Source organism: Orbicella faveolata, unplaced genomic scaffold (assembly GCF_042242905.1).
Source record: "Orbicella faveolata isolate gen_17 unplaced genomic scaffold, um_ofav_v1 contig_12, whole genome shotgun sequence".
NCBI lineage: Eukaryota > Metazoa > Cnidaria > Anthozoa > Scleractinia > Merulinidae > Orbicella > Orbicella faveolata.
In genome coordinates this window covers 2087261-2112785 of record NW_028301539.1, presented here as the reverse complement: position 1 = coordinate 2112785, position 25525 = coordinate 2087261, and the positions used below count along the sequence as shown (strand labels likewise).

The 25525-nt window shown below is 38.9% G+C and overlaps 3 protein-coding genes across 12 annotated transcripts in view; all 3 read right to left on the bottom strand.

Annotated features, from left to right (window-relative positions):
- LOC110045097 (uncharacterized) overlaps nt 1–5986 on the bottom strand; it is a 112353-nt gene extending 106367 nt beyond the window's left edge. For 2 of the 5 annotated variants that reach the window (XM_089281999.1, XM_089282000.1), the window contains exons 1-4: nt 5717–5986; nt 5096–5632; nt 1100–1357; nt 51–689 (exon numbers count right to left, since the gene is read on the bottom strand). In XM_089281999.1, the coding sequence (XP_089138125.1) occupies nt 51–689; nt 1100–1357; nt 5096–5513 (1315 nt within the window). In that variant the 5' untranslated portion in view covers nt 5514–5632; nt 5717–5986. The remainder of the gene's footprint in view (nt 1–50; nt 690–1099; nt 1358–5095; nt 5633–5716) is intronic. The other 3 variants (XM_089281998.1, XM_089281997.1, XM_089282001.1) reach the window with 3 other exon arrangements.
- Nucleotides 5987–7255: 1269 nt separating this feature from the next.
- LOC110045076 (pre-mRNA-splicing factor SPF27-like) lies at nt 7256–12913 on the bottom strand. Its single transcript, XM_020750671.2, has 9 exons — nt 12780–12913; nt 12003–12095; nt 11547–11617; nt 10998–11099; nt 10250–10360; nt 10016–10058; nt 8532–8569; nt 8320–8418; nt 7256–7706 (listed from the first exon to the last, which is right to left on the bottom strand). Coding segments are annotated over exons 1-9 (639 nt in total). The 5' UTR covers nt 12861–12913; the 3' UTR covers nt 7256–7705.
- Nucleotides 12914–14378: 1465 nt separating this feature from the next.
- The window catches only part of LOC110045075 (pleckstrin homology domain-containing family G member 5-like), a 38554-nt gene continuing 27407 nt past the window's right edge, over nt 14379–25525 (bottom strand). For 4 of the 6 annotated variants that reach the window (XM_089281992.1, XM_089281990.1, XM_089281994.1 and 1 more), the window contains 10 exons: nt 25297–25407; nt 24683–24835; nt 24132–24272; nt 23527–23643; nt 22790–22873; nt 22434–22479; nt 22038–22150; nt 20084–21849; nt 16604–16644; nt 14379–15750 (listed from right to left, as the gene is read on the bottom strand). In XM_089281992.1, the coding sequence (XP_089138118.1) occupies nt 15704–15750; nt 16604–16644; nt 20084–21849; nt 22038–22150; nt 22434–22479; nt 22790–22873; nt 23527–23643; nt 24132–24272; nt 24683–24835; nt 25297–25407 (2619 nt within the window). In that variant the 3' untranslated portion in view covers nt 14379–15703. Of the gene's footprint in view, nt 15751–16603; nt 16649–20083; nt 21850–22037; nt 22151–22433; nt 22480–22789; nt 22874–23526; nt 23644–24131; nt 24273–24682; nt 24836–25296; nt 25408–25525 lie in introns of all 6 variants that reach the window. The other 2 variants (XM_089281993.1, XM_089281991.1) reach the window with 2 other exon arrangements.

Genomic DNA, 25525 nt, shown 5'->3' with positions numbered 1-25525 from the left:
AATTTGTTTTTACTAGTAACTCTCTACTCTCTCTCGGCTCGTTCACTTACCTTCGTCTTGAGTACAAACAGTCTGTTCCAGCAGCATCTCCCCGACAGGTCTACACTTGCCACACCAGCCACCGCACTTAGCAGACACCAAGGTGCCGTCCTTGGATTTTTTGTACTCGTGCATTTCAATTCCAGGAGGGAAACCTATCGCTTGCCATTCTGTGGACGCCTTCAAGTGCAAGCCGGTATGAGTCAGGTCCACCTTAAAATGTCCCCTCCTGCACGCACCACCGTAATGCATCGAAAAGCAGTCGCCAGCCGAACCATAGGCGATTCTCCTTCCGAACGGATCCGACTTGGCGAAGGTGAAATCGTCTCGAACGATGGCCATCCTCGGGAGATCCACACGAACTTTTCGGAACTTCGTCAATCCGGCTGAGGAATAGTTCATCGCTCCAGGCTTTCCCTCACACTTGTACCTGGCCGAGTAGGGTCTGGGAGGCAGCCGTTTGGCGTAGATGTAGGCATAGTTGTTTTGCACGCCGGCTGGCAGCGTGACGTATTCTTTAGGTGAACTGGTATTCATACCATGACAGTAGACCTTCATTGGTGTGTTACACTCTGGTCGTACATAAATGACGTACTCGCCGTCCGTAGAGCCGACGCCCGCATTTTTCAAACCTAAACAGCTTGTGGCACCTACAAAATGAAAAATCTTGATGAGACAGGGATATCGTCACTTAGAAACGAGCTACACATCCATGAAACTAATTAACAATTTTTTCGTACAAACATTTGTACGTACAATGTTTTCGTGCAAATCAATTATAAGCCCTTACATATTACCAATAAAAATTCTTACAACAGCCAGAGACGCAGATTCGTACCCAGTCACTATTTGCGTGTTTCGGGAGGAGAGCAGATTGGATACTAGAGTGGATTACGGCGCGCGGGGTGTCTTGGGAAGGGTCGAAATAGCCTCCCGCGCGCTTCACTCGATCCAGGATATTTTCTCTTTGAAAAAATCAAATCTGACCCTTAAATAGCGACTGGGTACGAGTCTGCCAGAGACGCGAATCGGAAAGTTACGTTGATTTTGCATGACGTACCGCACTGCCCGAAGTGGAGTCGTGTAATATCCCTCTGAAATTGACATCTAGCGGCTCTCATGAGGCACGGATTGTTGTAGGTTCTACCATCTGTACCACAGACTGGGTCGTATTGCCGGGTACAGTATATTCTACACTGACAGCGTAAACGGCCGCTTGAATCAGCGCCACACTCTCCACCATACTGACAGTTCCTTTCGTTGCACTCAACTCCTTGTTGGAAAGCTAGTATCCTGCCTCCGTTTTCAAAAGAATGGTCTGAAAAAACGGAAATTGCATTGAATTATATCCTCGTGTAAGTCTTTTTAACAACGAATATTATCACTCGTTCCTTCATCTATCGCTTCATCGACCCCACCCTCCCCCCCCACTCCATGGTTACGTCGCCCCTCGCCCCCCTCCCCCCAAAAAAACTTTCTTCTTTCTCTTGCTGGACTGCCGCTTAGCAAGAAACTAACCTAAAAAAAAATGGTTTTCCAGTAACTACACTACTTGTTCCCAGTATCTGCTCAGATAATAAGCATGGTTACGACATTACATGTGTTGTGAATGTCGCCTTTTCACTGGAAAACGATGTGCAGAGTACAGTATAGAGCTTTATAGAAAGTCCGCTGAGGTGAGTCAAATTCAAAATGATCATATCCGGCCAATCACAATACGTATAAATAAACCAATCAGAATTCATATTGTAAAGAAAAAACATGGTACCAATACCAAGCGTGGAAAAATGTAGCGGGTGCACATTCAGAAAAACTTTCGACGCCAAAACAAATTAATTTTGGTTTTATTCTCATCTGGTTGAAAAATACAGGCTTTTGTTTTATAATAGAGAACATGACAAAGTTTTGTTTTTGTTGTTAATTTATTTGTTTGTTTGCTTTTTTTTCTTCTTGTAAATAAAGTTATTATTATACTAGTCAGTAACGGTAACCAAAACCCTAAGACTACAAGTAGTCCCTCTTTCGCTTAGCTCGTCGAGTGTGACCGTAATTCTGGGGGCGAGAAGCGCGAGAAAGGACGGATTTCGCGCGGCCATTTTTCCTCAAGGTTTTCTTTCACGCCAAGCATGGCGGACTGAATGAAAGAGGGGCTACTCGTGGTCTAACCCAAACCCCATCATTGAGGGTCTCAAGGAAACGAGGTCATGGCTTCCCACGGGGTTTAAAAATTACCCCGCACGTAACAGTTTTGTTGCCGCTGGTATAAGACATAGCATCATAAGTCGTGTTATCAGACCCATCCTCTTCTAATTGATAAAGGCGGGGCATCATGACAAATTCTAATCAGGTACCGCCGACGTAATATAGAATTAGAACTGACATACCATACCAGAACATGAAAATTCTAAAATCTCTCAGCTGATCCCTACAACCTCACGTAATACATTAACAGGAAATTTAGAATGTTTAGAGTCAATTCAACCGACGTTTGAAAAGGAAACTTGCCGATTTGTTTACTAATGGCTGTTTGGAACCAAACCCTTCTTTTAGTTTTGACCTTTCGTGCTAGAGCTTGTAAAGATTTAGCTAAAAACTACGACTTAAAATAATGCCGGAAATAAGTGGATTCTGCATCAAAACGCTTTTTGTTTCACGTATTGCACCGAAGCAGACATAAACACGACAAACAAATGATACTTTAAAAAAAAAAAAACGTTGATATGTGTTCTCTTATTCTCTAGTTAAAGTTTGACACGGTTTCCTTGTTGTGTGTGCTGAAGATTAATTTTGCAATGGCGCAGTTTTCATAATACGTCAAGTGGGTAAAATGTCATTGTAAACATGTTGGTTTATCGTCGGAAAAATACAGCATAAACAAACGTACAGAACAGTGGTTGAAAGGAGGAAATTAAGCTGCGAGATTAAAGTTCTTAACTTCTCCTTAACACGACGGTGTTTAAGCGGATTATTTTAACAGAAAATTAACACTGTATGTTATTTTCCATCTTCAACAGTCCAAGCTTTATTTCGTTTGAAACGTCTGGCTCACGTAGCTATTGGTATTCTTACAAATATGTAACGCAGACCTCAATAAAAGCCCGAAAGTTTTCGCTTGTTGCTCAGTGAGAGTCCGCTGCGCAATAGGAGATTTCTAACACTTATTCTTTTTTTGTGCCTAATATGTAGGAGTTCGTGGAAGCCAAACCCTGGAAATCGGTGGTCCACCTAGGACTGAGATGTTTTCAAGATCGTAACTGTTTAAACGGAACCGATGAATCCTTGCCGAGAGTGGATTCTTCGGTTCCTTTGACGCACCATGATCCGAGAGATCTTGGATTGATCTGTTTAGAAAAGAAACGGAAAATCCGTTTTGGGATTTAAGAATTCAATCTTGGATTTTCTTAAAGAAACGCACCCCAAGTTTCTGCCATTTTTCTAGCTTGTTTCCTTGTCTGGATTTTCTTGCGGGTTTTTCTGTCACTTGAGTTGGCTGTTTTGAATTTCATTCAACGTTTGAACCATTGCGCTAAGTAGTGTGAGGTATCTTCTTAGAGGCCAAACCGGCTTACCTCCCGAGATCGACAACCTGAGTAAACATTTAGCTGCAGGAGTAATGGACTTCTGGTAACTATTGTCGAACACCGCGCGCGAAACTCCGTTTGTTTACTCATCTGAGATCGATCGCCTGAGCGCGGAAAATATCAACATAACTCATCTACCGTCAACCACGGACACAAAACAGGGTCCCAAAACGACTCGCTTATGCTTGTCTCGCGATTACGTTCGAATAAGTTCTACCGAGAAAACTGGCTGTTTTGGCGGCAGTGACAATTATGCTGCCCGAAGAGGAAAATTTTAAGCAGACCAAGAAAAATACAACATTACGCACAAGATCATCAGAAATTGTAACATGGCGACACAGAAAGAGTTGGAAGTCTGGTTAACAAGGGACTATTTCATATCGAACAGAATTCGAGCAGGTCTGAGTGTTGAATCATAAGTAGGATAGAATCGAAGTTGGTGGCAATCTTTCCCAAACATACGGTATTTTGTTTGGAATGTTTTCGTCTGAGGCGAGAATGCCGCCCACCACTTTACATGAACAAGAAGTGGTATAACAAAATCGTGGTTTGGTTAATTAAAAGGAATCAAAAAGCACTAAATGAACTAAGGTTCTTTCAACACTTTCATATCAAGAAAGAAATCGGCAAGATTAAAACCCTGAAGTCTTCTGGAACGCAAATAAATGTTTGCTAAAATAAATAATTAAAAGCCAATTAAAACTTCCACTTCCGGTTGGTTTCAGCAAGTTCTCAAATTTTCAGATCTCGAGTTTTCTCGCACTTGTTTTAGTTTATATTAGTTTACAATATCTCAGTGATGTTTTGTTGTCAACGGGTTTGAAAAGCAGCACAGCAAAAGGAAATTAACAGTATTAACCGAGAAGATTCTAAATTCTAGCTAGTCCTTAAAATTTGATTAAAATAATGCAATAATTAACGGTATCATTATTTGACATATCTTTGGTTTGATATATCCCGTTGGCGAAGATCGCCATGTGACACAGTCTAGATAAATTCGGAAACTGATATTTTACTCAAATTAATCGAATCCTTGTTTATATCACAAGTATACTCGAGAACCTGACAAAAAAGGTTAATTGAATAATGTGTGGTCTAACGTTAGCTGAAATGAATCCACGTTTTGCGACGAGAAACATCTTGAAGGGAAGTTCGGCCTTTAGACCACATCCGTTTGTAATTACGATGACGTCATGTTTGCGGATAAACTGAGAGAAAAAGGCATGATTAAGAGTTTAACCTGGAACTTTTTCTCAAAACCGAGTTATTTCTGTACCGTTAAGGTCAAAATACGATACGTGTGTTGAAACTTCGAGTGGGCGCAGTGATCATTTTTCGCCTCGTGTCATGTACGAGCATACGTTACCTCAAGAGCACGCAACTTACATAACATTACACGAAGCGCTCTGCAACGAGTGGCGGCTATTTCAGCGAAATCGCATGTTGAGACATCACGCATTTAAATTTATTCATACCTGGAAGCGCTTTGAGAACCTCGTCCACCATTCGCATTGTAACGGGCAGGGAAGCAGCTGCGGTCAAAAAACCGCTTGAATGTCGTTTTGCAACCCAGAGCCTCACGTCTTCTAACTTGTGTTGATGATCACAAGACGGAGCTCTTTCAATGGCGTTTATTACAGTAACGCTACTCAGTTGTGAATCTCTTCGATATACATTCCTTACGTGAACATGGGCTGTGACGTGATTGTTTTTTTCTAGGGACAATCTCGTTATTTCCCCAGTGAAAGCTACATAACCTTTTCCAGTAAATGTTGGCAGCGGACAGAATCTTGAAAACTCATCACTGGCAGCAAAACAGACCGTCCTCAAAAGGCAGAAAGCTGCAAGAATTCGAGGAAAAACCCCCGTTATTGAAATTCCTTTCTCTTTCATCTTGGTCTTTTACCACATATCGTTGCTAATCGGCTTTCTGTTGGTTGATGAGAGCACGGCAATCTTTACCCTCAGCTCTTTGCGATTCCAACGGTGTGTTGGAAGTTTCGAACGCGCTACTGAAATAATTCAAAACAATAACGTGAATGAAACTAATTAGGGCGGCTTGTAAACAATGAAAGAAGAATCGATAGACCACAAACCTTTTGTCTGAGATAAACTGTGATTTTGTATTCGTCGTTGCGGCAACGAAGTGATGCTTTTCTGGTAGGACACAAGTGTTACAATAATAAACTACGGTCGATGAAAAATAGTAATTTAAAATTTGAAGTTTTTTCGCTCAAAGACTAGCGCTTGGGAGCAAATTATTCCATGAACCGCTTGCCTTGTCAAAAGAACCCAGTGCAAAGCTGCTCTTGGAAAGCCTGTCTTTGTGGCAAAAATTACAAGGTGAGTCTGTGGGTTTATGTGAAATAATATCCTATTTCACAGCTAGATCTGTCAAATATCCCCCCCGATGAAAGGTCAGTAAATCATTGCCAAATGTATTTCCCTTACACGATGAAATCAGAGATAACACGCTATTTTTAGTTGCATAACACCGTAACACAAACTGGAAGATTATTTTAAACGAATTGAGCACTAAGCTGGCTTTCCCAGTCAAGGGGTTTTACATGGGTTTGGGCGTAGACCTCTGGTAAATTCCGCAAAATCAACAGAGAAAAATTTTCATAATTCTCAATAGAGGAATTGAATCTAGACTATGATTTAACCCTCATGACCTGCTTTATCGAACTTAGGGGAAAAAATGACAAAAGAAACTGCTGAGGACTTTGAAAGATCAGTCTTTCTTATATACTTTGAAATGCAGCTAAACTACGTTTCGGTGTAACATCACTACACCTCGTTTGCATTGACTTTCATCATACATTGCTCAATTGGTGGCCACTATAGCCTCTTCCTAGAAACGGCGCAGCGAAATAAAGGAGAGAGGCTCGCTGCGAGGCGCGCGACGCCCTTCTTCCCTATTTATACTTGCGTTAATTTTCGCGCTGCGCCCCAACTGGAAGAGGCTTGTGGTCAGTTGCAGTGGTAGCAAGGGAATTTGAAACCAAGGCTTAACTTTGGTCAACTTTCCTTTAGCGACACCGGGTCACGCCTCAAGGCTGGATGTATGTTTAGGTTCATAAGCGTAGTCTATTCGCAAGGACTAGTGTAACAGTATTGAATTCCAGATCCGATTCTCTTAATTTTTTCGTTATCATTGCATGCATGCAGAAATCTTGACTCAGCTCTACTCACGGGCATGTGAAGTGTTAACACGTCTCTGTAGTTCGATTCAGTGCTATAACGTCCAATCCGACTGACTTAGGAACATCACAGAATTTTGGAGATTCTCCAACAATCATCGTAAGATTGAGTTGAAGTATACAAAATATTAGTTTACCAGCAGACCCTTTAATTGTTGAAAGAAGTGAAAGAGCAATAACCTGCGTGGTGAAACGCCCAACTAAAAACCTGACCTGCGGTACACGTACACTAATTAAGCAATACGGCACTTTTTCCGTGTTTACAAAGCCTGGTTTAAACACGAGGGGGTTCGAGACGGTTATGTAAACCAGTACCCGATTGCTTTTATAAACTCGTCACAACCGAGTTTACATACTTCTCATCTAACCAAACCTATCGACCAATGAGAACGCGCGTAGTAGTTCAGTTAACACAAAGTGAGTCAGTGAAGCTGCGAAATAAACTTTCTTTATTGTTTAACAAAGAGGAAATGGATTGAAAGCCAGGGATAAATGCAACGGAAAGAGGTCATTTACGTTGTGGGGCAAAATGCAGACACAAACATTTGCCATCCCATTCAAAAAATTTTTTATTACAGTATGTATGGTCAGGCGCTTAAATTGTTTGGTCGTAACATAGTGTCAGTTCGTTAAGTATCCTTTAAAGCACGACTTAGACAGGTTGAAGGAGTAATGCTACATATATATCACTAATTCTGGCCAAACAGCACTGCCCGTTACTGTTCTTCAATGAGCCATCGTGTCCGAATTGTTTACGACAGTATAATCTTTCTGCACTTCTTTTGTTGCTAAAACATCGGTGCAAAAATGTTGAGTAAAACTCGACCAAAACCATGACAACTGCCGTTGTATGCTGTGTTAAACCAACAAGTTCTTTCCCAATCTGTGTGAAAAGAAAACAGAGGAAACAGTATCATATAAAAAGCGTCTTGAAAAACGACGAGCAAAACCCAGGTATTTTTACAGAAAAAACAAGTTTTGAGAGCTAAACGACATGTCCAAGAAAACAAGACAGTCGCTCGAACCCAGAGTGCAGCCCAACATGCCACTACCCTCTCACTAGGCTGCGAGCAGGCTCACCTTTGAGTCACGCGCGCGAGCGGCGAAGAGCTTGTGCTCCAATGTTAGCCTGCTCGCAGACTACCCTCTCACGGAAATAGCAAACACCGCAAAGTATAAACGGGTTATTGACCAAGCGATGGGTCAAGACGGCTGGATATTGGCCAAGTTTCATTTTTGCGTGTTTCTGGACTTCGACTCCGTCTCGGTTCATAAAAACGCCAACAAGAACGAGGCCAATATCCACCCATCTTGACCTCACGCTTTGTCAATAAAGGATTCATTATGTGGAAAAAGAACACTACTTTCTTGCGAGAAACATTGCGCGGGCAATCACGTCGCAGGATTCGGTTCATCTTGCCCGTTCACGGAGTTAGGCGTATAAACAATAATCTTAAAAAAATAACGTTTTATAACAGAGAATCTCCTACACTAACCATCTTTCATCGTGTTGCTGTTTGAGTCTCTCGACTTCAGCCTCCAGTTCTGCACAAGCTCGTTCAATCTCATAATTCTTTGTCACCAGACCAACCCAGCTAAGAAAAAACAAAACAAAAAAACCGGCCATTAAATTTCTTGCAGTAAATAATAACGAATAATTAGACATGTTTACCTAGGAACAAATCTTCATTGCAAGTGTTAAACTAACCTTTGCTCCAGATGTTGAAGTTGATCTCCAGCCTTTGTCTGCAATAACACAAACAAACAGACATCTATAAAGTTAAATCTTGTGACAAGAACGTTGAGTCACTCTTGACATTGTCCACTATGTATAAGAGCGTTTTCATGGCATCCATATCAGTAGTCCCAAACAAAAGGGAATTTTTGTGTAAGTAAATAACTTGTTTCCAAAAGGAGAGAAAGGTAATGGGTTAGAACACCAACATGGCTACCATGACGTCATGTATTTCTGTTATTCTTATATGCCTCTCAAAACCCAAAGTACCTCTTGCAACAGGAAAACACGCATTGACAACAGCATTTTATCATTTCCCAGGGAGCAGAGAGCTGTAGATTAAAGTTAACTGCCTTTTACATGAACCCCAATCAGCACTACTAGGTCTGTGGCATAGCATAGTTACTCTGGTTTCCTTGTTGCTGAGTGACTCATGGTATAACACTTGTCCTGGACGGGAAGGTGGTTTTAATATTCTGGGGTGAAGAGGGTTACCATATCGTATTTTTTTTAAGGTTGCTCATTGTAAAAAATAAACCTGTGGTACCTTTTTGAACATATCAGTGTGGAAAGATTTTGCTGTTAGGTTAGTGGACGCGCAACGGGCGAGAGAAGGTTCTTAGGGAAAATGTTTGATAACACTGACATTAAAGTAGTACAGTATACTATAATAGATTACATTTGAAAGGAAGTTTTTGATGGCTAGTGAGGGGTTTTGTTTTGAATATAATTGTAAATAATTTCAACTTTATGTAGCTAAGGTATATTTTAATATGTAAATAGTGACCCAATTAGTTTTTTTAAGCTAAATACAATTGTCACTTAAAAAGTCTTTCAGTCATTCATTCAGAATAGCATAGTCACAATTTGCTCAAGGGGCAATACCGCAAATTGGTTTTCTTTGCACCCTGCTCACGGATCAGTGGAAATCGTGACACAGCAGGTTACCATAGCAACAGTATGACCTACTAAATGCACCCTTAATTACAGCTTTAGGGGCTTATAATTCAAAAATGGCATGGTGAAACTTTTTTATATCATCAAATTTTAATGAGCATGATAAGACAACTTTAGGCAAAATTTTAAAAAATTCTGAACATAGTATTTTGTACAGAATTACTATGTGCTATGTACAGAATTACTATGTACAGCATTTTTTACAACTTTGCCAAAAGTTGCTTGTTATCATGCTTATTAAAATTTGATGATATAAAAAATTTCATCGTTCCGTTTTTGAATTATAAGCCCCTAAAGCTGTAATTAAGGGTGTTTTAAGCAGGTCATACTGTTACTATGGTAACCTATTGTGTCACGAAAATGCTTACAACACATTCACATATGATTGGGCAGTTTTTTGATACCATGATTGTACTATCAAGTGCTAAAGAGTGGTTATAATGACCCATCAAAATCTAAGTACAAGAAACTATTTAGAGCCCCCTTAACCATAACCTTACTTGTTCAGTTTTCCGCTGCCAGTTGACTTCCTGGATTTCTTTTCTAAAATATTAAAGGATGAAATATACAGTAATAACATTAGAATTATTATTCAGTCTTGATCATATCACATGTCCTTTTGTGACCCAGACTGTGTGCAACAAAAAAATGTCCACTTCTTCCCTTCCTCTATCACAGGCATTCTAAAGTTCCTACAAAGCATGCATTAATCAAAGGAAAATCTTTTGACTTACTTGATGTCCATGAGTTTCTTTTGTTGTTGAGCCAGTATTCTTGTCAAAGTTTCATTGTGGATTCTCCAAGCAGCACTACCATATTTTGACAACAACTCCAGATTTTCAATTCTGAAGAATAATACAAAGAAAATCAAGAATGACAAGTTTCAGATCACTTGACTAACACCAGGATTGAACAGAATGTGAACACATTTTCTCAGCTTAGCATTTTCTCAACATTGGCTGGGTACATGTTATTGGATATTACAATCTAAAACAGGGGGCTGTTTTTTGGAATAACAGGTTTATACTCTATGGAAACAGATCACTGGGGCTCACTGACAAATTCTAGTAACTAAAAGTTAAGTATCCAAGAATATTAACAACCCAATGAATTTACATGTACCAGTATGTAAGAATGCTCTGCATATCCGTGGAAGATTGTGAGGCAGTAATGTAAGTTATGAACAACTGATAAATTTTTAAATTATAATATTTAGAGAAGACGCCACATCAGTCTTAGCTGGTTTTCATGCAGGTCCTCTATCCTGGTCGAATTGGAATTTGGAAATGTTGGTTTTTGTGGAGGGAGGAAAACCAGAAAGCCTGGAGAAAAACCCTTGGAGCAAGGCGAGAACCAGCAACAAACTCAACCCACATATGGGACCAGGCCAGAATTGAACCCTGGCCACATTGGTGGGAAGCAAAGGCTCTCATCACTGCACCATCCCTGCTCCTCAAACTATCAGAAGTACATGTCATTCACCTCTCAGCTTGATGTTCCAGCTGAGCCATGGAGTTATCCACAGCTTCCGTCCAGGATGTGATGTCATGTTTTTGGTTTGCAGTTGGTTGAGGAAGCTCATATCTAATGATGAATAAAGAACTGTTAGAAGCTGCCTGGTATACAAAGCCAATATTGGCTTGTTGACTTCACTAAACAACTAAAATAAGAGCAAAGCTATCATTGAGGGGTGTTACCTGTAACACTTTTTACAACTTAATATGCTTGATAGGCTTTTGATGTTACAGGTGAACTTGCACGTGTAAAGATTGAGGCAACAAGTGACTCAACACTTACTGACAGCCGTAAAGGCTGGCAGTAATTTTAAAATACAACAACACTACATAGAGACAAAAATGCTTTGGTTTTCCTACAATAGGATAACCCAAACATGCTTGTGTTGTGCTGTTTCTTAAAACATGTTTGTTTGTTTCCTTGTTTGTTTGTTTGTTGGTTGGTTGGTTGAACAAGAAACACATTGTAATCACTACTTAATTTAAGGTACAACTTAATTAATCTAAAAAAACATACCTTTTCATGCTTAGCAAATCCATTGGTTGTCTTTTGCTTATTCTCTCAAATTCCTTTTTCAGGATCAGTGTCTAAACATTTGATTAAATCACGTAAGTTAGTTTCAGTCAAAGGTAGTTAAAGTCTCTTTCAATTAACTCACAATGCTATTAGATAACTCTTCTTTTATGCTTGTTTTTGTCACGATTCTGTAACATTGTCAAACCATCAATAACGTTATCATGACCACAACTTAGTTTACAACTGGGCTCTCATTCAAGGTAGTAACTCATAACACTTGATGCAGCTCACTAGGCTTGACAGGCCCTTGATGTTAAGGGAGAACTTACCTGTTGCTGATATAATTCATGCAAGAAGCAACAAGTTTGTTGCGGGTGTGAAGATCAAGATGGCAAGTGACCCAAAACTGAATGACAACCATCTACAAGAGTAAGAAAAAATGATAATTTTTCTCACCTCAAATGCTTCATAATCTGGAGTAGCAAGGAAGTCCAAATAGTTTTTTGTTGGTCTGTAACGTCTTGTCTCTTCTTCAACCAGTTGGTTTACCTGCCAAAGGTATACAGGTGCATGTCATAGTAAAGAATGAGCCAGTGTAAGATCTATGTACATTGTATCACCAGATAATAGAATAATTCTTTTTGTAGCAATTTCTTTTATTATTGTATATGTTCACATCTACATAATTATTTACTCCTTTTATGTTGTGTCTCAAATTAGCACATGTGCTAGAGTATTTTGGCATTTCAATAAAGTTATTTCATTTCACATAGCAGAGTGTTATGTATCTTGACAAAACTTTAGTGCACATAATAATCAAAGACTGAAGAACCTGCCTTGATGCTAATTATTTTGACTGCAAATATCCAAGAGTAAGGATAGTACATTTAACAATGTTCTATCCTACATTTAAATTTGTTTTGAGGGAGAAGTTTAACTAAAGTCTGTCATCAGTAATATCTGAAGTCTCAACAATCTGAGAGGTCAAAATTTTCAGCACCAGTTCCGTACCATCGATCGTAGTTTTCGTTTAAAATAAAACTGAAATTTTTCCTTACAAGTGTAAAAAAGACAAAGAGATCGACCAATCTGACTTCCAATAGGCAGCAACAAGTTTTAGCTTAAAATCCCGTTGTCATTAAGTTAAATACACATCTCTATCTTTGGGTTGTTGTGCAGCACGGCGAAACAACCACGACGCTTGTTTACTTTACGTGTAGTTCACAATCTTACCATTTCTCTAACTCCTGGGTCATCATATCCTTGATCAAAATACGGTAAAGCGTCTGGAGCGACTTCATGCGTGGCCGCCATGATGGATCTACATTACCCACAATACACTTCCATGCAGGAATCTAAAAGGTACCTGGCGGGGAGTTGTGGGTAGTGGATATCCGTGGGTACCCCGGTGGGTAGTTTACAGATACGTACGCAATATATACAGAGACCTCAGCCCAAGTCATAAACCCGCCTTCCTCTAACGGAGATATTTGAAAATAGGCTACTTTTGATATATTGAATTTAGCTTGATTGTAAATTAAAGGGACACAAAAAAGAAATGGATGAACAATAAATATTGTCATTCAATTTGTTTTGTTTGTGCCTTCTGAAAGAGCGAGCACGTCGTTACAAAGCTGAATTTTAACATTATTTGCATCAAGTAGTTCCAATATGCCAAAAAAAAGGAACTAAGGAAGGTGAGGAGCCAGTAATATTTGAGCCAGACTTCTAGGGTTTTTTTATCTTGTTCCTTTTTGTTTTTATTTTGTATTTTTTTTAAATTGCTCAGGGCAATGCAACCCGATTCTTAGCCGGTGCGGGTGGCTCGCAGCTGCGCACTTTCTCTCCATTGTGGAGTGCGTGGCCGAGAGCGACCTAAAATGTCTGAGAATCAGGCTGAAGGCAATACCCTGCGCAAAGCTAATAAGCATCACACGTCTTATTACAACATGAGTTATCAACAGAATTTTTCCATCAAACTTCATTTAGAGTAAGGATGTTTCAGGACAGCGCACCCATCGCAAGCTAAACGACAAACAACGATAACTAAACTGTTGCAACGACTTCAAGCCGGTTTTCCTAGGGTGTTGTTTCCGGCCCTCACACCTCAGGGAATCCTGGGAAGTATTTTATAGCGATGCAATTTGCAAAATAGAGCGAACAATACGAATGAACACAAATCACACACCTCCCCGACTTGAATAGCTGTTCCTGGTTCTCACTCTGTTGCGATCTGGTGAAAGAGAACTAGTACGGCATGTCCAGACGTTCAGTTAGTTTGAGCGCAGCGCGACACAAGAAAAATTAGCGAGAAGCGCAAAGATAGCGCGAAGAATGACAGGTGGAAAAGAAAAAGCCGGTAGTTTGTAAAGAAGCCGTCCTGCCTCGTCGACCAACCCTCTTCGTTTTCGCCCTCGCTGTTTTTTCACGCTACCTCCTAACTAACCAAAGGCACCAAACGCCTGGAAAAACGTCGGGATTCACCAGTCCAATTGTACATTAATTTAAATTTCAACTCTAAAATTCTTGTTTTGCGACGTTTCATTCAAACAACATACACACAGTGTTGATAAAATTGCAGTGTTGATGAAATGCACAGCAAAGCTTTTTGAATATCAATTAGCCCACCGAATGCTCAGTGTTTTTCTCCACTCAGGATGTAGGGGGTAAGGGTAAGCTTTTTATGGGGCTGAGATAGGTGATGGGCTACCCCTCCCCCATTAAGGGCGGCGTTTTCCTTATGGAGTTTAGTAAGGTATACTGTATATAGATCAGTGACCGTTACATGCAGTACTTGTGCAACGGAAAAGAAACTGAACACTTCACTAGTGGTCATTTTGTGCACTCGCTTCGGATTTGTATTTATATTTAAAAAAAAATTCAATAAATACAATGAAAAAAACCATCCCCTACCACAAATTGCCATTCACTATAAAATTCAACCATACGAGCTAAAAGGCTAGAAATGTACAATTCAGTATTTACAACAACCTTTACATTCAATTGAAACGCGTAAGATTTTCACTCTGCCATACTATGAGAAAAGATTTGTTTAAAAAACAGTTTTGTTTCAAATATGAAAAGGATAAAAAAAGTAAACTCGAATTGCTCAAACGACAACTTAAAAAAGCTAATTGCTTCTAAAAATTTCAAATGAAATGACCTTGACGTTCAAAGGGCATCTTCGGCAGACAGATTCCCAATTCAAGCAGATAAAAAACTAAAACCATTCGCCTTCAAACTATGTTGTTTTGAGGTTATATTCCCAGCTGGATTTTACATTCATTCTTATTTGACAGGAATTGAAACATCTTTTCCTTCACACCATTCTCTTCACTGGACAGGGACAAGATTAATTGGGAATAGATCTCACAACTGAAGTCACACCCTTGATACCCTTTTCCTTCACGCCATGCTCTTCACTAGACAGGGACAAGACCAATTGGGAATAGATCCCACGACTCAGTCTAGCTGCAGAGCAAACTACGATTACACCCATATTCCTCTACGCCACACCTTTCACATGTACCTCTTTTCCTTCACGCCATGCCTTTCGCCAGACAGGGACAAAACCAATTGGGAAATCATACCACGACTCAGCCTAACTACAGAGCAAACTACGTGTACACCCATTTTCCTCCCAACCACGCCCTTCACCGTATAACCCGCTTCCTTCACGCCATGCCCTCAACCAGACAGGGACAAGACCAATTGGGAAAGAATCCCACGACCCAGTCTAGCTGCAGAGCAAACAACGTTTACTTCCATTTTCCTCTAACCAACACCCTTCACTATGTGACCAGCTACCTTCACACGATACCCTCAACAAGACAAGTATAAGACCATCTGGGAATTCATCCAACGCCCATGTATGCCTTCTTCAAGCCTGATCTATCAACCCCAATGGGTTATTCAACCATTCCTGTCCAGCTAGACTTCAATCCTTACACATCACAAAACAGTAATTGACACTTAAGCACACTCAATTTGAATCTGAATTTGCCCTTGCCCTTTGAACAAACAAGATTGTTTCTAAAATAATAAAAGCACTTTAAGATGTCTACTAAGCAAGAACGTTGTTTAAAACAATAGAAAGTGATTTACATTTCTTAAGACCTATAGCCTCATAGTATATTGTCCTTGTAAAATTCATTAAATTAGTTCTTTGGGCTGACCCTGCTGCAGTGACCTTTATACATATTCTCTGAAAATAGAAAAAAAAGGAAATACGCACAATTAGACAGTGTAAACCTTCAAAGAGAAAAAACAACTGCCAAAATGGCCTTTCTTAGTTCTATAAAATGCTAGCTGTACAGATGTATAACAAGGGCGCCAACCAACAAAGAGACCACGTGACAAACAAGGAAGGCCAACCCATTTTCAACAGGCAGAGAAAGGACCTACAGGGAAAAATGAAGCTAGAAAAGGGCTTTGGGACTGCTGTACCCCTCTACCCTATTCACCCTTAAGCTTTGCTTATTTTCTTTAACGCCCTCTTCTCTCTCATTTCTGCATCTGCCACACATTGTTCTGTACAATGAGTTGCCACAATGTCCCAAGCTGGAATGGGGCTTCCCTCTCTTTGCTGAAGTTGTACTCGCTATACCAAATGCTGGCTGTCCAGCTATCACTTCTTAGATGGTTCAATGTATTTCAGTTAGAGCAAAATAAGATATCAGTTTAATAAAGATATCAACTTTATTAGTGGTTAAAGAAATCAGGTATAAACAAAAATAAAAAAACTGCATTTTCGCATCACTCAAAAAGTTAACAATGAAGTAAATCATGTTAGTTCATTGTCACAACTGTTCGAATAGGTTACGAGGTTAATGGTAAACTCAAACGTTGGTTCTACATAAGGTCATAACCACACCTGTTGCCATAGTTACTGCACCCTTAACTGCACCCCAGGAATCAAAGCATAAGTTAATCTATTTTAGTTTAAAAGCTTATCCTCCAGCAGCAAGCAGCACAGATGACCTTGGCTTTGCTTCAAATTTTCACACAAAAATAAAAATACAAGCACTTTTGTTGCTTGTGTTCACACACTCAAATACCTGCCGTCTGCAAACTTCGACACATTTCTGGGCTAGAACTTCTACCTAGAACACAACATGGCCTTTTAGATTGTCCAAAACAAAGCTTTACATTTTGATGATGCAAACAACAGTGTGCTAACAGAAATCAAAGTGCTTGTGCCACGCTGACAAACTAATTTTAACTCAAGAACAGGAGACATGACTGTGCAGGTGTGAAAAGCACTTGCAGAAAGCACAGAGATATAATTTAGTTTTAAGAGATGCAATTAAAGTGAAATTGAATTATAAATGTTTGCTTTTAAACATAGACAAGTCACACACTTATAGACGAAACATGTAGAAGGTTGAACTTTGAATCCCGATTGATCAAGAATTTTCATGTAGTTAACATCTTGTCACCTTCATTTGCATCATGAATTCACTGCATTAAATTTTTCTGGTTGCTTTCAATTAGAAACTCTAATAAATCAACAAAATTAATGTCGAGTTGGAGCTCAAATTTAAAATTGAAGAGACAAAAACACATAGCAATTTACGTCTAATGTTCTTGCATTTCCTATTGTAAACAACTTGAAGACGTCAAACTTACATTAAGTTTTTAATTAAGTATTTCCTTTAATTCATTGTTATGTTAAGTGTGAACTGTCAGCTACGGCATCCTCAAATCTTAAAGATTACTCATTTCACTTGATAGCCTCATAATTAGGCACCAGTTTAGTTTGTTAGTAAACAGCATTCTACAGATGGCAAACAAACAAGTAACCATGATAACATATTTAAACACGTCAAGGGGAACAGCAGTGATCACCAGGATTGTATTGAAGAAAAAAATGTATAGGACTTAGATATAAATGTGTAAACAGGATAACAATGAGCAAATAAGAGGAGGATGTTAGTATTAAAATAGCAAATGGTGACATAGTGGTGACAACACAAATGATAATGATGATGACAACAAAACAGTATTGACACAAATATAATGTTAAACAACACTGCAAAAAGAATTCCATGATTTTATTTGTTACATGTTAAATATTTAATACAAAATTTATCAAAAAAATTGATTGAGAGAAGGTGCTATTTAATGTGTTAAAATAAAAACGAGAGTGGTTATGTCTTCAATAAGTCTTGAATGAGAAAAAATATTATTTTTAACAATTATTTCCCTCAACAGGACTTACAAATACATTGCTTGTTTAACGTTAGCAGTAACAAGTTACCAGTAATAACGTTCTGAAGTAGTCCAGTTTCCCGGTTTAATTGTTTATGATCATCTTGCAACGAGTAACCACTACTCTCAAAAATCTAAATATCAAGAAATTGTTGAACAGCAGCTCAACTAATAAATAACATTAAGTAATTGTCAATGAAATTTCATTTTGACACAATAATTTTAAGACTTTCTACAACTCACAAAATGATTTGCAACTTCTGATCAGCTACAGCAGTCAAAAGTCTTGTTTCATCTTAAAAATTAGTTTCATTTCTCATCATTTAAAACCTGTTATATTTATTTTACATTGTGTTCCGCATAATTTATGTGTCAGTAAAATTAAAATTAAATTTGTACAGGAATAAATTATTAAAGTTACTATGAAAACACTAAATATAAATGTAAATAAATGAGAGCATTTATTAGAGATGATTATGAGTCAAAAGTGAAAAATTATAATCCTTTTTTCAGTGTCAGTTTTGTTCTGTAAGGAACATGTAGAGACCTAAGACCTTAAAAACCAAATGATTATAGTTATATTGGCATTGCACAGTTATCTGTAAGGGTTATAAAATGTTAGACTTAACACTTGGATTATTTTAGTTTACCTTTGTTAGTGCCAAGAAGAAAAAGGCATCAGTCATTTGTTATAATTACTTTGAGTTTGTTGGACAAAAACATCTTAGTTAACCTTACATTTCAGAGTATATCGATCTTGTTCAAGGCTTAGCACAAAAGTTGAATGATTTAAGAATTCTTAGCTCTGCTGAGGATTGGTGTGAAAGCATGCATATGGGGAGGGGGGTTACTATGGATTAAGTTGCACTGCCTTAGTGCACTTTGCTTGCTGTAAGTATACAAGATTCTGCTCCTGTGCTCCTCAAGGACTTAATTATTTTCACACCAATTCGCTGAGATGCAAGAACTCGAAAATACAGTATATTATTCAAGGAACTAGAAATGTTTACTAGCAGTGTCTTCTACATTGTTTCAATATATCATAGAAAGAGTACAGAAGTTCCGATTTCAAATAGAGTTTAAACCCTGACCATGTTAAACTAAAAAGACACAGTGCATGGTGCCATAAAAAGTGTCAATCAATTCAAAATTTTGCCTTGGAAATTCTCCCTTAAGAGAGTCAGATGTTATATCACAACATTTCCTCTTAAGTTGACAGCAATAATTGTTATAATAATAATTGTTCTCAAAAACTGTCAGCATTGTCACAGCAAAAAGAAATTTAAAATGGATTGATAAAGGACAACCCTGGCAGGTATAACAAACAAGCTTGTCATTAAACCAGGGTTCATCACAAATGTTCTAAAAGAATCCCCCTTTGTTGTAATTAACAGACAATGAAGCCACTTAATTTGTTAGTGGTCCTACAATTGTAAAATGCTCTCCTGTTTTGAATTGATCGACACCAAGTTACGCAGTGAGAAGGTAGTAATGTCTACAATAATTATCATTATTAAAGAGGATATTGCAAATGTTAAGTATTAGTTTGGTAGAATGCGTCAACTGTAAATAGTTTTTTGTATTCACAGGTGGATGTTACACTGGTGAATATTTTTCGTGTTGCAAGTTATAAATAAGTGTGTTACTATAGCAAGGTTCCGATAGCTCCAAAACATGTGCTATGTGAGTGCAGGTATACATCAGTAATTGCAGTAGATTCCCTGGCCACTACCAAATGAACAGTGGGATTGTTAGCTTTTTTCAAGAAAAGCAAAATTGCTACTCAAATGAATTGCTGTCAAGTTGCAATATTATTCAAATGCGGCCACTTTGCAGGAGGCCAGCAAATGAATTGGCCTTTTCACCGATGTCACACTTTCCCGACTTTTTTCATTCAAACAAAAAATAAACTACACCACTCAATTCATCATGCCAAATTTAGTAAGTATGTGAAGTTTCATTCAAATCCATTGGAACTCATTAAAATATAGGACTCCTAACTTGCATACATTTCTTTGCAAGCTTTGGGCTCCCAAATTTTTATGACTTTGCAACAGATTCTTATAAAACTTCGTAGATTTACTTAATTTGACATGATAAATTGAACTATGGAGGTGGCTTTTTGTTTGTTTGAACAATAGGAAAAATTGTAAGTTGATATTGCATGACATCAGTTAAAAGGTCCATTGCACAAATACACTTGACTGCCAGATAATGTGCGAAACAACTAAAGACGACTTTGGGAAGGACTTTTGTCCTTTGTGGTTTGGTAGTGGCCAGTCAAACTGCAAAGTAATTTCCACCTGTTAACAAACAACACTACTTACGAAGATTCCAGCATAAGCGATTCCTTAAAGAAATGTCTTGAGGCTCTTTTTGGATCAATATCAGGACCAGATGCAATTCCATCCTTCAGTTCACCTCCTCTACTTGACTTCCGTCTAAGTCTACTGAATCGAGATTTCTTTTCCTCTTTTTTACTGCCTTGTGGTGAGGTTGGCGATGTAACATCTTCATCAGTCAGTGGACTTATTGGTTCAGAACTGTGAGGACGTGGCCTATCCTTGTCCATTTCTTTATCCTTATTTTTGTCGCGATTATTTGTAAGGTCTCTGCCTATGCTCAAAAGATCTGTCAGTGACATGCTCTTTTTTCGAGAATTCAACATTGGGGTATGTCTCTCCTTTTTGTTCTCCGTCTTTGAAATCGAGTCTATGAGATCTCCACTCACAGAATAATGTGATTTATCTGGCTTAAGAGGAGCTCTGGAATTCTCTGAGCTCCGTTTGCTGAGTTTTCCCAATCTACAGTTACGTTCTTGATTGCCAGAGGACGTTCCGTCAGAGGTCACACCACCTGATGCAGCTGACGCATCCCGAATTTTCTGTAAAATCCCGTTGAGATCATGATCTGATTTCTCTTGGCTTCTTTTTAAATTCTCAGGTCGTGACTTTCGTGACACGACTGGAGAAGATCTCCTCGGTAAAGTGGAACGTTTGCGCTGTGGTTCTGTTGGAGTTATGGCTGACTGAATCTTGTGCTGTGCAATAAGTTGAGATTTTATATGTGGTGTTTGTTTTGTGGGTCCATTACTTTTGAGCGTTGATTCAAGTGAGTCTGACAAATTCTGTAGGGCTTGAACTCCTGTTGTCTGGCCTGGCTGTGAAATGAGAAGGTCTGTCGTGGATGATGAATCATCTTCAGAACCCTGTGGTTCCTCAAAAGAGTTCTCTTCTTGTTCACTTACAGGATCACAAGCATCATACTCATTGTTAGACACACAAGGTGAAACTTCTTTTTCAGGTGATGATGGTGGTGTGTCCCCTTCTGTGAGAAGAGAAGATGATTCTATTTCAGAGTTATGTTCTTTATTTGGAGATTGTGGTTCATTTCTGTCATCCGTTGTTTGTTGTGGTTCTGGTGAAGGCAAAGATGGGAAATCAACAGATGAAGTTGGTACTGGTGACTGAATCTCTGAATCACCAACGGAGTCATTTAATGACGCAGAAGACGATGTTACGGAACCATCCTGCTCTTCAGCAGCTCTCCTCTTCATAATAATACCTTCTCTCAGACTTGACATCCGTCCTGGTGTAGGCCCTTGAGGGGCTGACGAGGAACGTGATAACGAACTAGAATCAACAACTCGTGGTCTTTCCTTCTGTGGTGCAGAAGAAGAACGTGAGATCTTCCCAATTGATTCAGACCGTGGCCTTGCCATTGCACCAAGCAGTGCTGGTTCTTCATCTATGTACAGTTCTGCCTGTGGCTGCCTAGCAGCAGCATCTTTCTCCTCAGTCTCACCATCTTTACCTCTAATCTCTGATGAATGTGTGCTGCTTGCAGAGGTCACCGCAGAGTCGGAGCGCACACGAGGATTTAAAGTTGGGAAACTAGACTCATCATCTGAGTCTGATTCGACTGACATAATTGATGATGCCGAGGAGCTGCGACGTTTCGGCCGTGAAAATGATGGAGAATTTCCCAATGGCGTGACCAGACCTGAGGGACTCACCAGGTCACTATCGCTTGTGCGTTGCATTTGTATCATGTTAGACGAACCTTGTCCTAACTTGGCTATCATTAACAATTTCTAGGAAATTAAAAACAGAACAAGACACATAAGATAATGGCACCCAACTGTAACAGCAAAATTTTCTCAATAATCTAAACACTGAAATTGATAACTTCCTGAATGACCATGGTCACTAATGAAGATTACACTGCTACAAGATAACAAAGACAGCTAGGGATTAATGTAGTGATATTATTACTAAGTACCTGGGCTTTTTTAATTGCATCCATCCACTCTTTCTGATCAGCCACAGATCCCTGGAGGGCAAATGCTTGTACAGCAATGTTGTACTCATTCACATAAATAAGCAAGAAAGTTCCTTGAGAGGAAAATAAAATACAGTATTCTGTTAGCTACATCTGGTCGTCAGGGTGACATGATAAAAAAGGTTTAGCGAAAACACAACTAAAGGGGAAATGTAAGGAAAGTAAAACCAGTATTAGAACGGAAGAAAATGGTGGATCTAGCTGTACATGTACAGGACATTAAAGAGAAATGAAGAAAGGTGCATAACAAACACATACAGCTAATCATTAGAACACAATTTTTTCTCACAAAACCGAGAAAATTAACAAAAGTTCAGAACATCCGCTTGTTAATACCTTGGTCCTTAGAGTTGCTAAGAAAAAGCTTGTCTACTTGGAGAGGCTAACAATGAAAAAAAAAGACAGCACAGCAATGAGACTGGTACAGAAAAAATAGTTTTGCTAGAAAAAAGTTAAAAAGTTGACTCCCTAACTCCCCACAGCAAGACCATCAATGTTACGTTAAATTATGAAAACAATTCCATGGTCTATGTACAGTGTATACCACAGTAGTGGAAGGGCCAAGAAGCACTACCCATCACTCCCCACAAGAAAAGTTAAATCTACACTGACACCCCCTACCCCCCAATTGCACCTCCAGTTTTAAAGACATCGGCACTGCCATTGTAGTGGTCTAGGTAAGATTCACTTACCGGTTTGATGACTTTAAACTTATCGCCTTTCTTTGCTTTGGTTATAAGAAGTAAATCAGTAAATAAAAAGACGTAGACATCCATCTGTAAAAAGGGTGCAAAAACAAAGTGAGACCAAATTAAATTAACCCCATTCTTGGGAAAATATCTACAGAGAAGTAAAGAGGGAGGCGCAGTGGGCTCATGGTTAGTGCGCTCGCCTCCGGATCGAGCAGTCCAGGTTTGAGCCCTGGCCGGTGACATTGCATTGTGTTCTTGGGCAAGACACTTTACTCTGACAGTGCTTCTCTCCACCCAGGTGTATAAATGGGTACCGGAGAACTCAATGCTGGGAGCAACCCTGCGATGGACTAGCATCCCATCCAAATACTCCTAGTCACTTCATGCAACAGAAACCAGGATAAGCTTTGGTCTGAAGGGCCCCTTGGCTCGTATGCAGAAGAAGTAAAGAGTTTCAAAGTCTTAATGCCCTTTTCCAATCAAAAACAAAAATTACCATCAAACTACCACTAACAGTAGCTTGCCTACAAAGGCCAGTATTTTCCTTAACCACAACCATGAAGGTAGTCATAATTTACTCACACTCAAAATGATACAACAGTCAGTTAATTCCTTAACTGCATATAGCAAAACTTTCAGTTTACTCCAACCTTGTACATGTCTCAATATTTTACCTCAATATTATAGTAGGGACACAAACCATCCAGATTTGATTTTAAATGAAAATGTAATCTTACCTTTCCCTGCTTTTCAAGCAGCCTCAGAGGCCCGTTATGGATAACAGTACGATGCTGATCATCAGTCAAACCAGGCATTGGTCGCATTAAGTCGTATGAACAGTAATCTTGGAGAATCTGTGGCAAGCCATGGAAAACAAAAATGAGAAGTACCAAAGATAAGGAAAAAACACGCTTGCATAATTCTCTTTGCTGATCAACCGCTAAACTTTTTTTGATGTTAAAACAAAGTCATTAGTGCTAAAGAAATGGGTGTGCTACATTGGCCAGCAAGTGAAACAATAATTTAAAAGCTATTTATCAACTTAAGGTAAGTTAAGTGCTGTTAGTAACGAATATGTGAAGCTCCGTTTTTGAGCATTAGTCCTTTGTCAGAGCAAACAAAAGAGCACTTAGTGTAGTTCTATATAATGTTTCTTCTATTGTTAGTTGCTTGTTGTACTACTACTGTACATGTAGCTGTGACAATTTGATGGTGCATCAAATCCAAAGGAATTTCTCCAATTTATCATCTTCATACACGTAGATGTTCTCATCAGCTCTCTGGCTTATAATGTATTCATTTGATATTGTATGCCTTAGGATAAAATAGATTTTGATCACACCTTTTCCATCTCCTCATTTACAGCTTCCACAACATTGTAATTGTTGTGAATCCTATCAGCCGTGGTCTTGAGTTTCTCCAACTCATGCCGCACTCTCATGGCACCATTTACTTTGCTCACAAAAGCTTCCACTTTGTCTCGCTGAAAGCAAAATAAGCCAATGAAGATTTCTACCACAAGAGGTTAGTATCAGAAACATCAGGGTATTCAATGTAAATTCCATTTACCCTCAGTTTCAAGAATTGTTAATGTCCAAATTTGCACATCAATTTAAATTCGAATTTGAATTTGTGCAACTTTAATTCCAGCTTGCCCTTCAAACAAGCAGCTCTCAAACTTTGCTTTCCTGGTGAATTCTTAGTTTGCTCTTTTTTGATTTAGTAACCACAGGACTTTCCTGTTTGCTTGCCTATCGGGCAACTGAGAATGAAAAGTTACTTGCCCAGCAGGAAAATCTACTTGTCCCAGACAACTAGATCGCACTTTTTTTGAGCCCTGTAACTTCATTAGTTAAGCCCTGACCCTTTCATCTATGTCTATTCAAATCTCACCATTCTATTGATAGGTTCTTTCATATCGTCATCCAACGTTTTGTTGTAAATAGCCTTCAGTAGCAGGGGATATTTTGTAACTCTTTGCATGGGCTTCACCAGCAAATCATTCAACTTCAGTCGATCAGTGCAAGACCTGTGCTCTTCACACCACTGACAAGGAAAAAAGACAACAATATTATAGAATGATGATTAAATCAGAATTAATGATTGGCTTCTTCTCTATCTGGAGACTTGTCACAGGCAAGGTATTATGATGTATACAGGAGACAGCTAGATCATAGAGAGGTCAGTTACAATTGGCAATTACCCTTACACAGCTTGCAGAATCCGAGTCCAATTTCATAGGTCTGGATCATTTCAAATTTCTCTACATTGCCCTCACAGAACCTTCATTGCTTTTGGAAGGCTTTGGAGAAAATTTCAAACTCCCAAAAAAACTCACTGTCCCACTCAGTTTTGGGTTCACCTTTTGCCAATTTACGGCTGTGCATTTTTTTTTTTCTTTTTTACTAAACCGAAGAGGAAAGGCAACACGACCTTTATTGCTGATAAAAGGCAAAAACAGATTACAATGATCCATGGTAAAACATTACTGCCTATAGACTTCTTACTGTGATGTATGCTTTAAAGTCTTCACTCTCAATAAGTTTTTCTTTGAAGTATTTCAAGCAGTTCGCTTCTTCCATGCAGTAAGTGGTGTAAGGATCAAACTGAGTTTCAAACTGCAAGAAAATTAACAGAATTCATGTTTCAATTTCTAGGAAGGAGACTAACAAGAAAAGGTGTACATTAATATTATTTACAAGTTGAGCTTAGACAACCTCAGGTAAAATAATGATA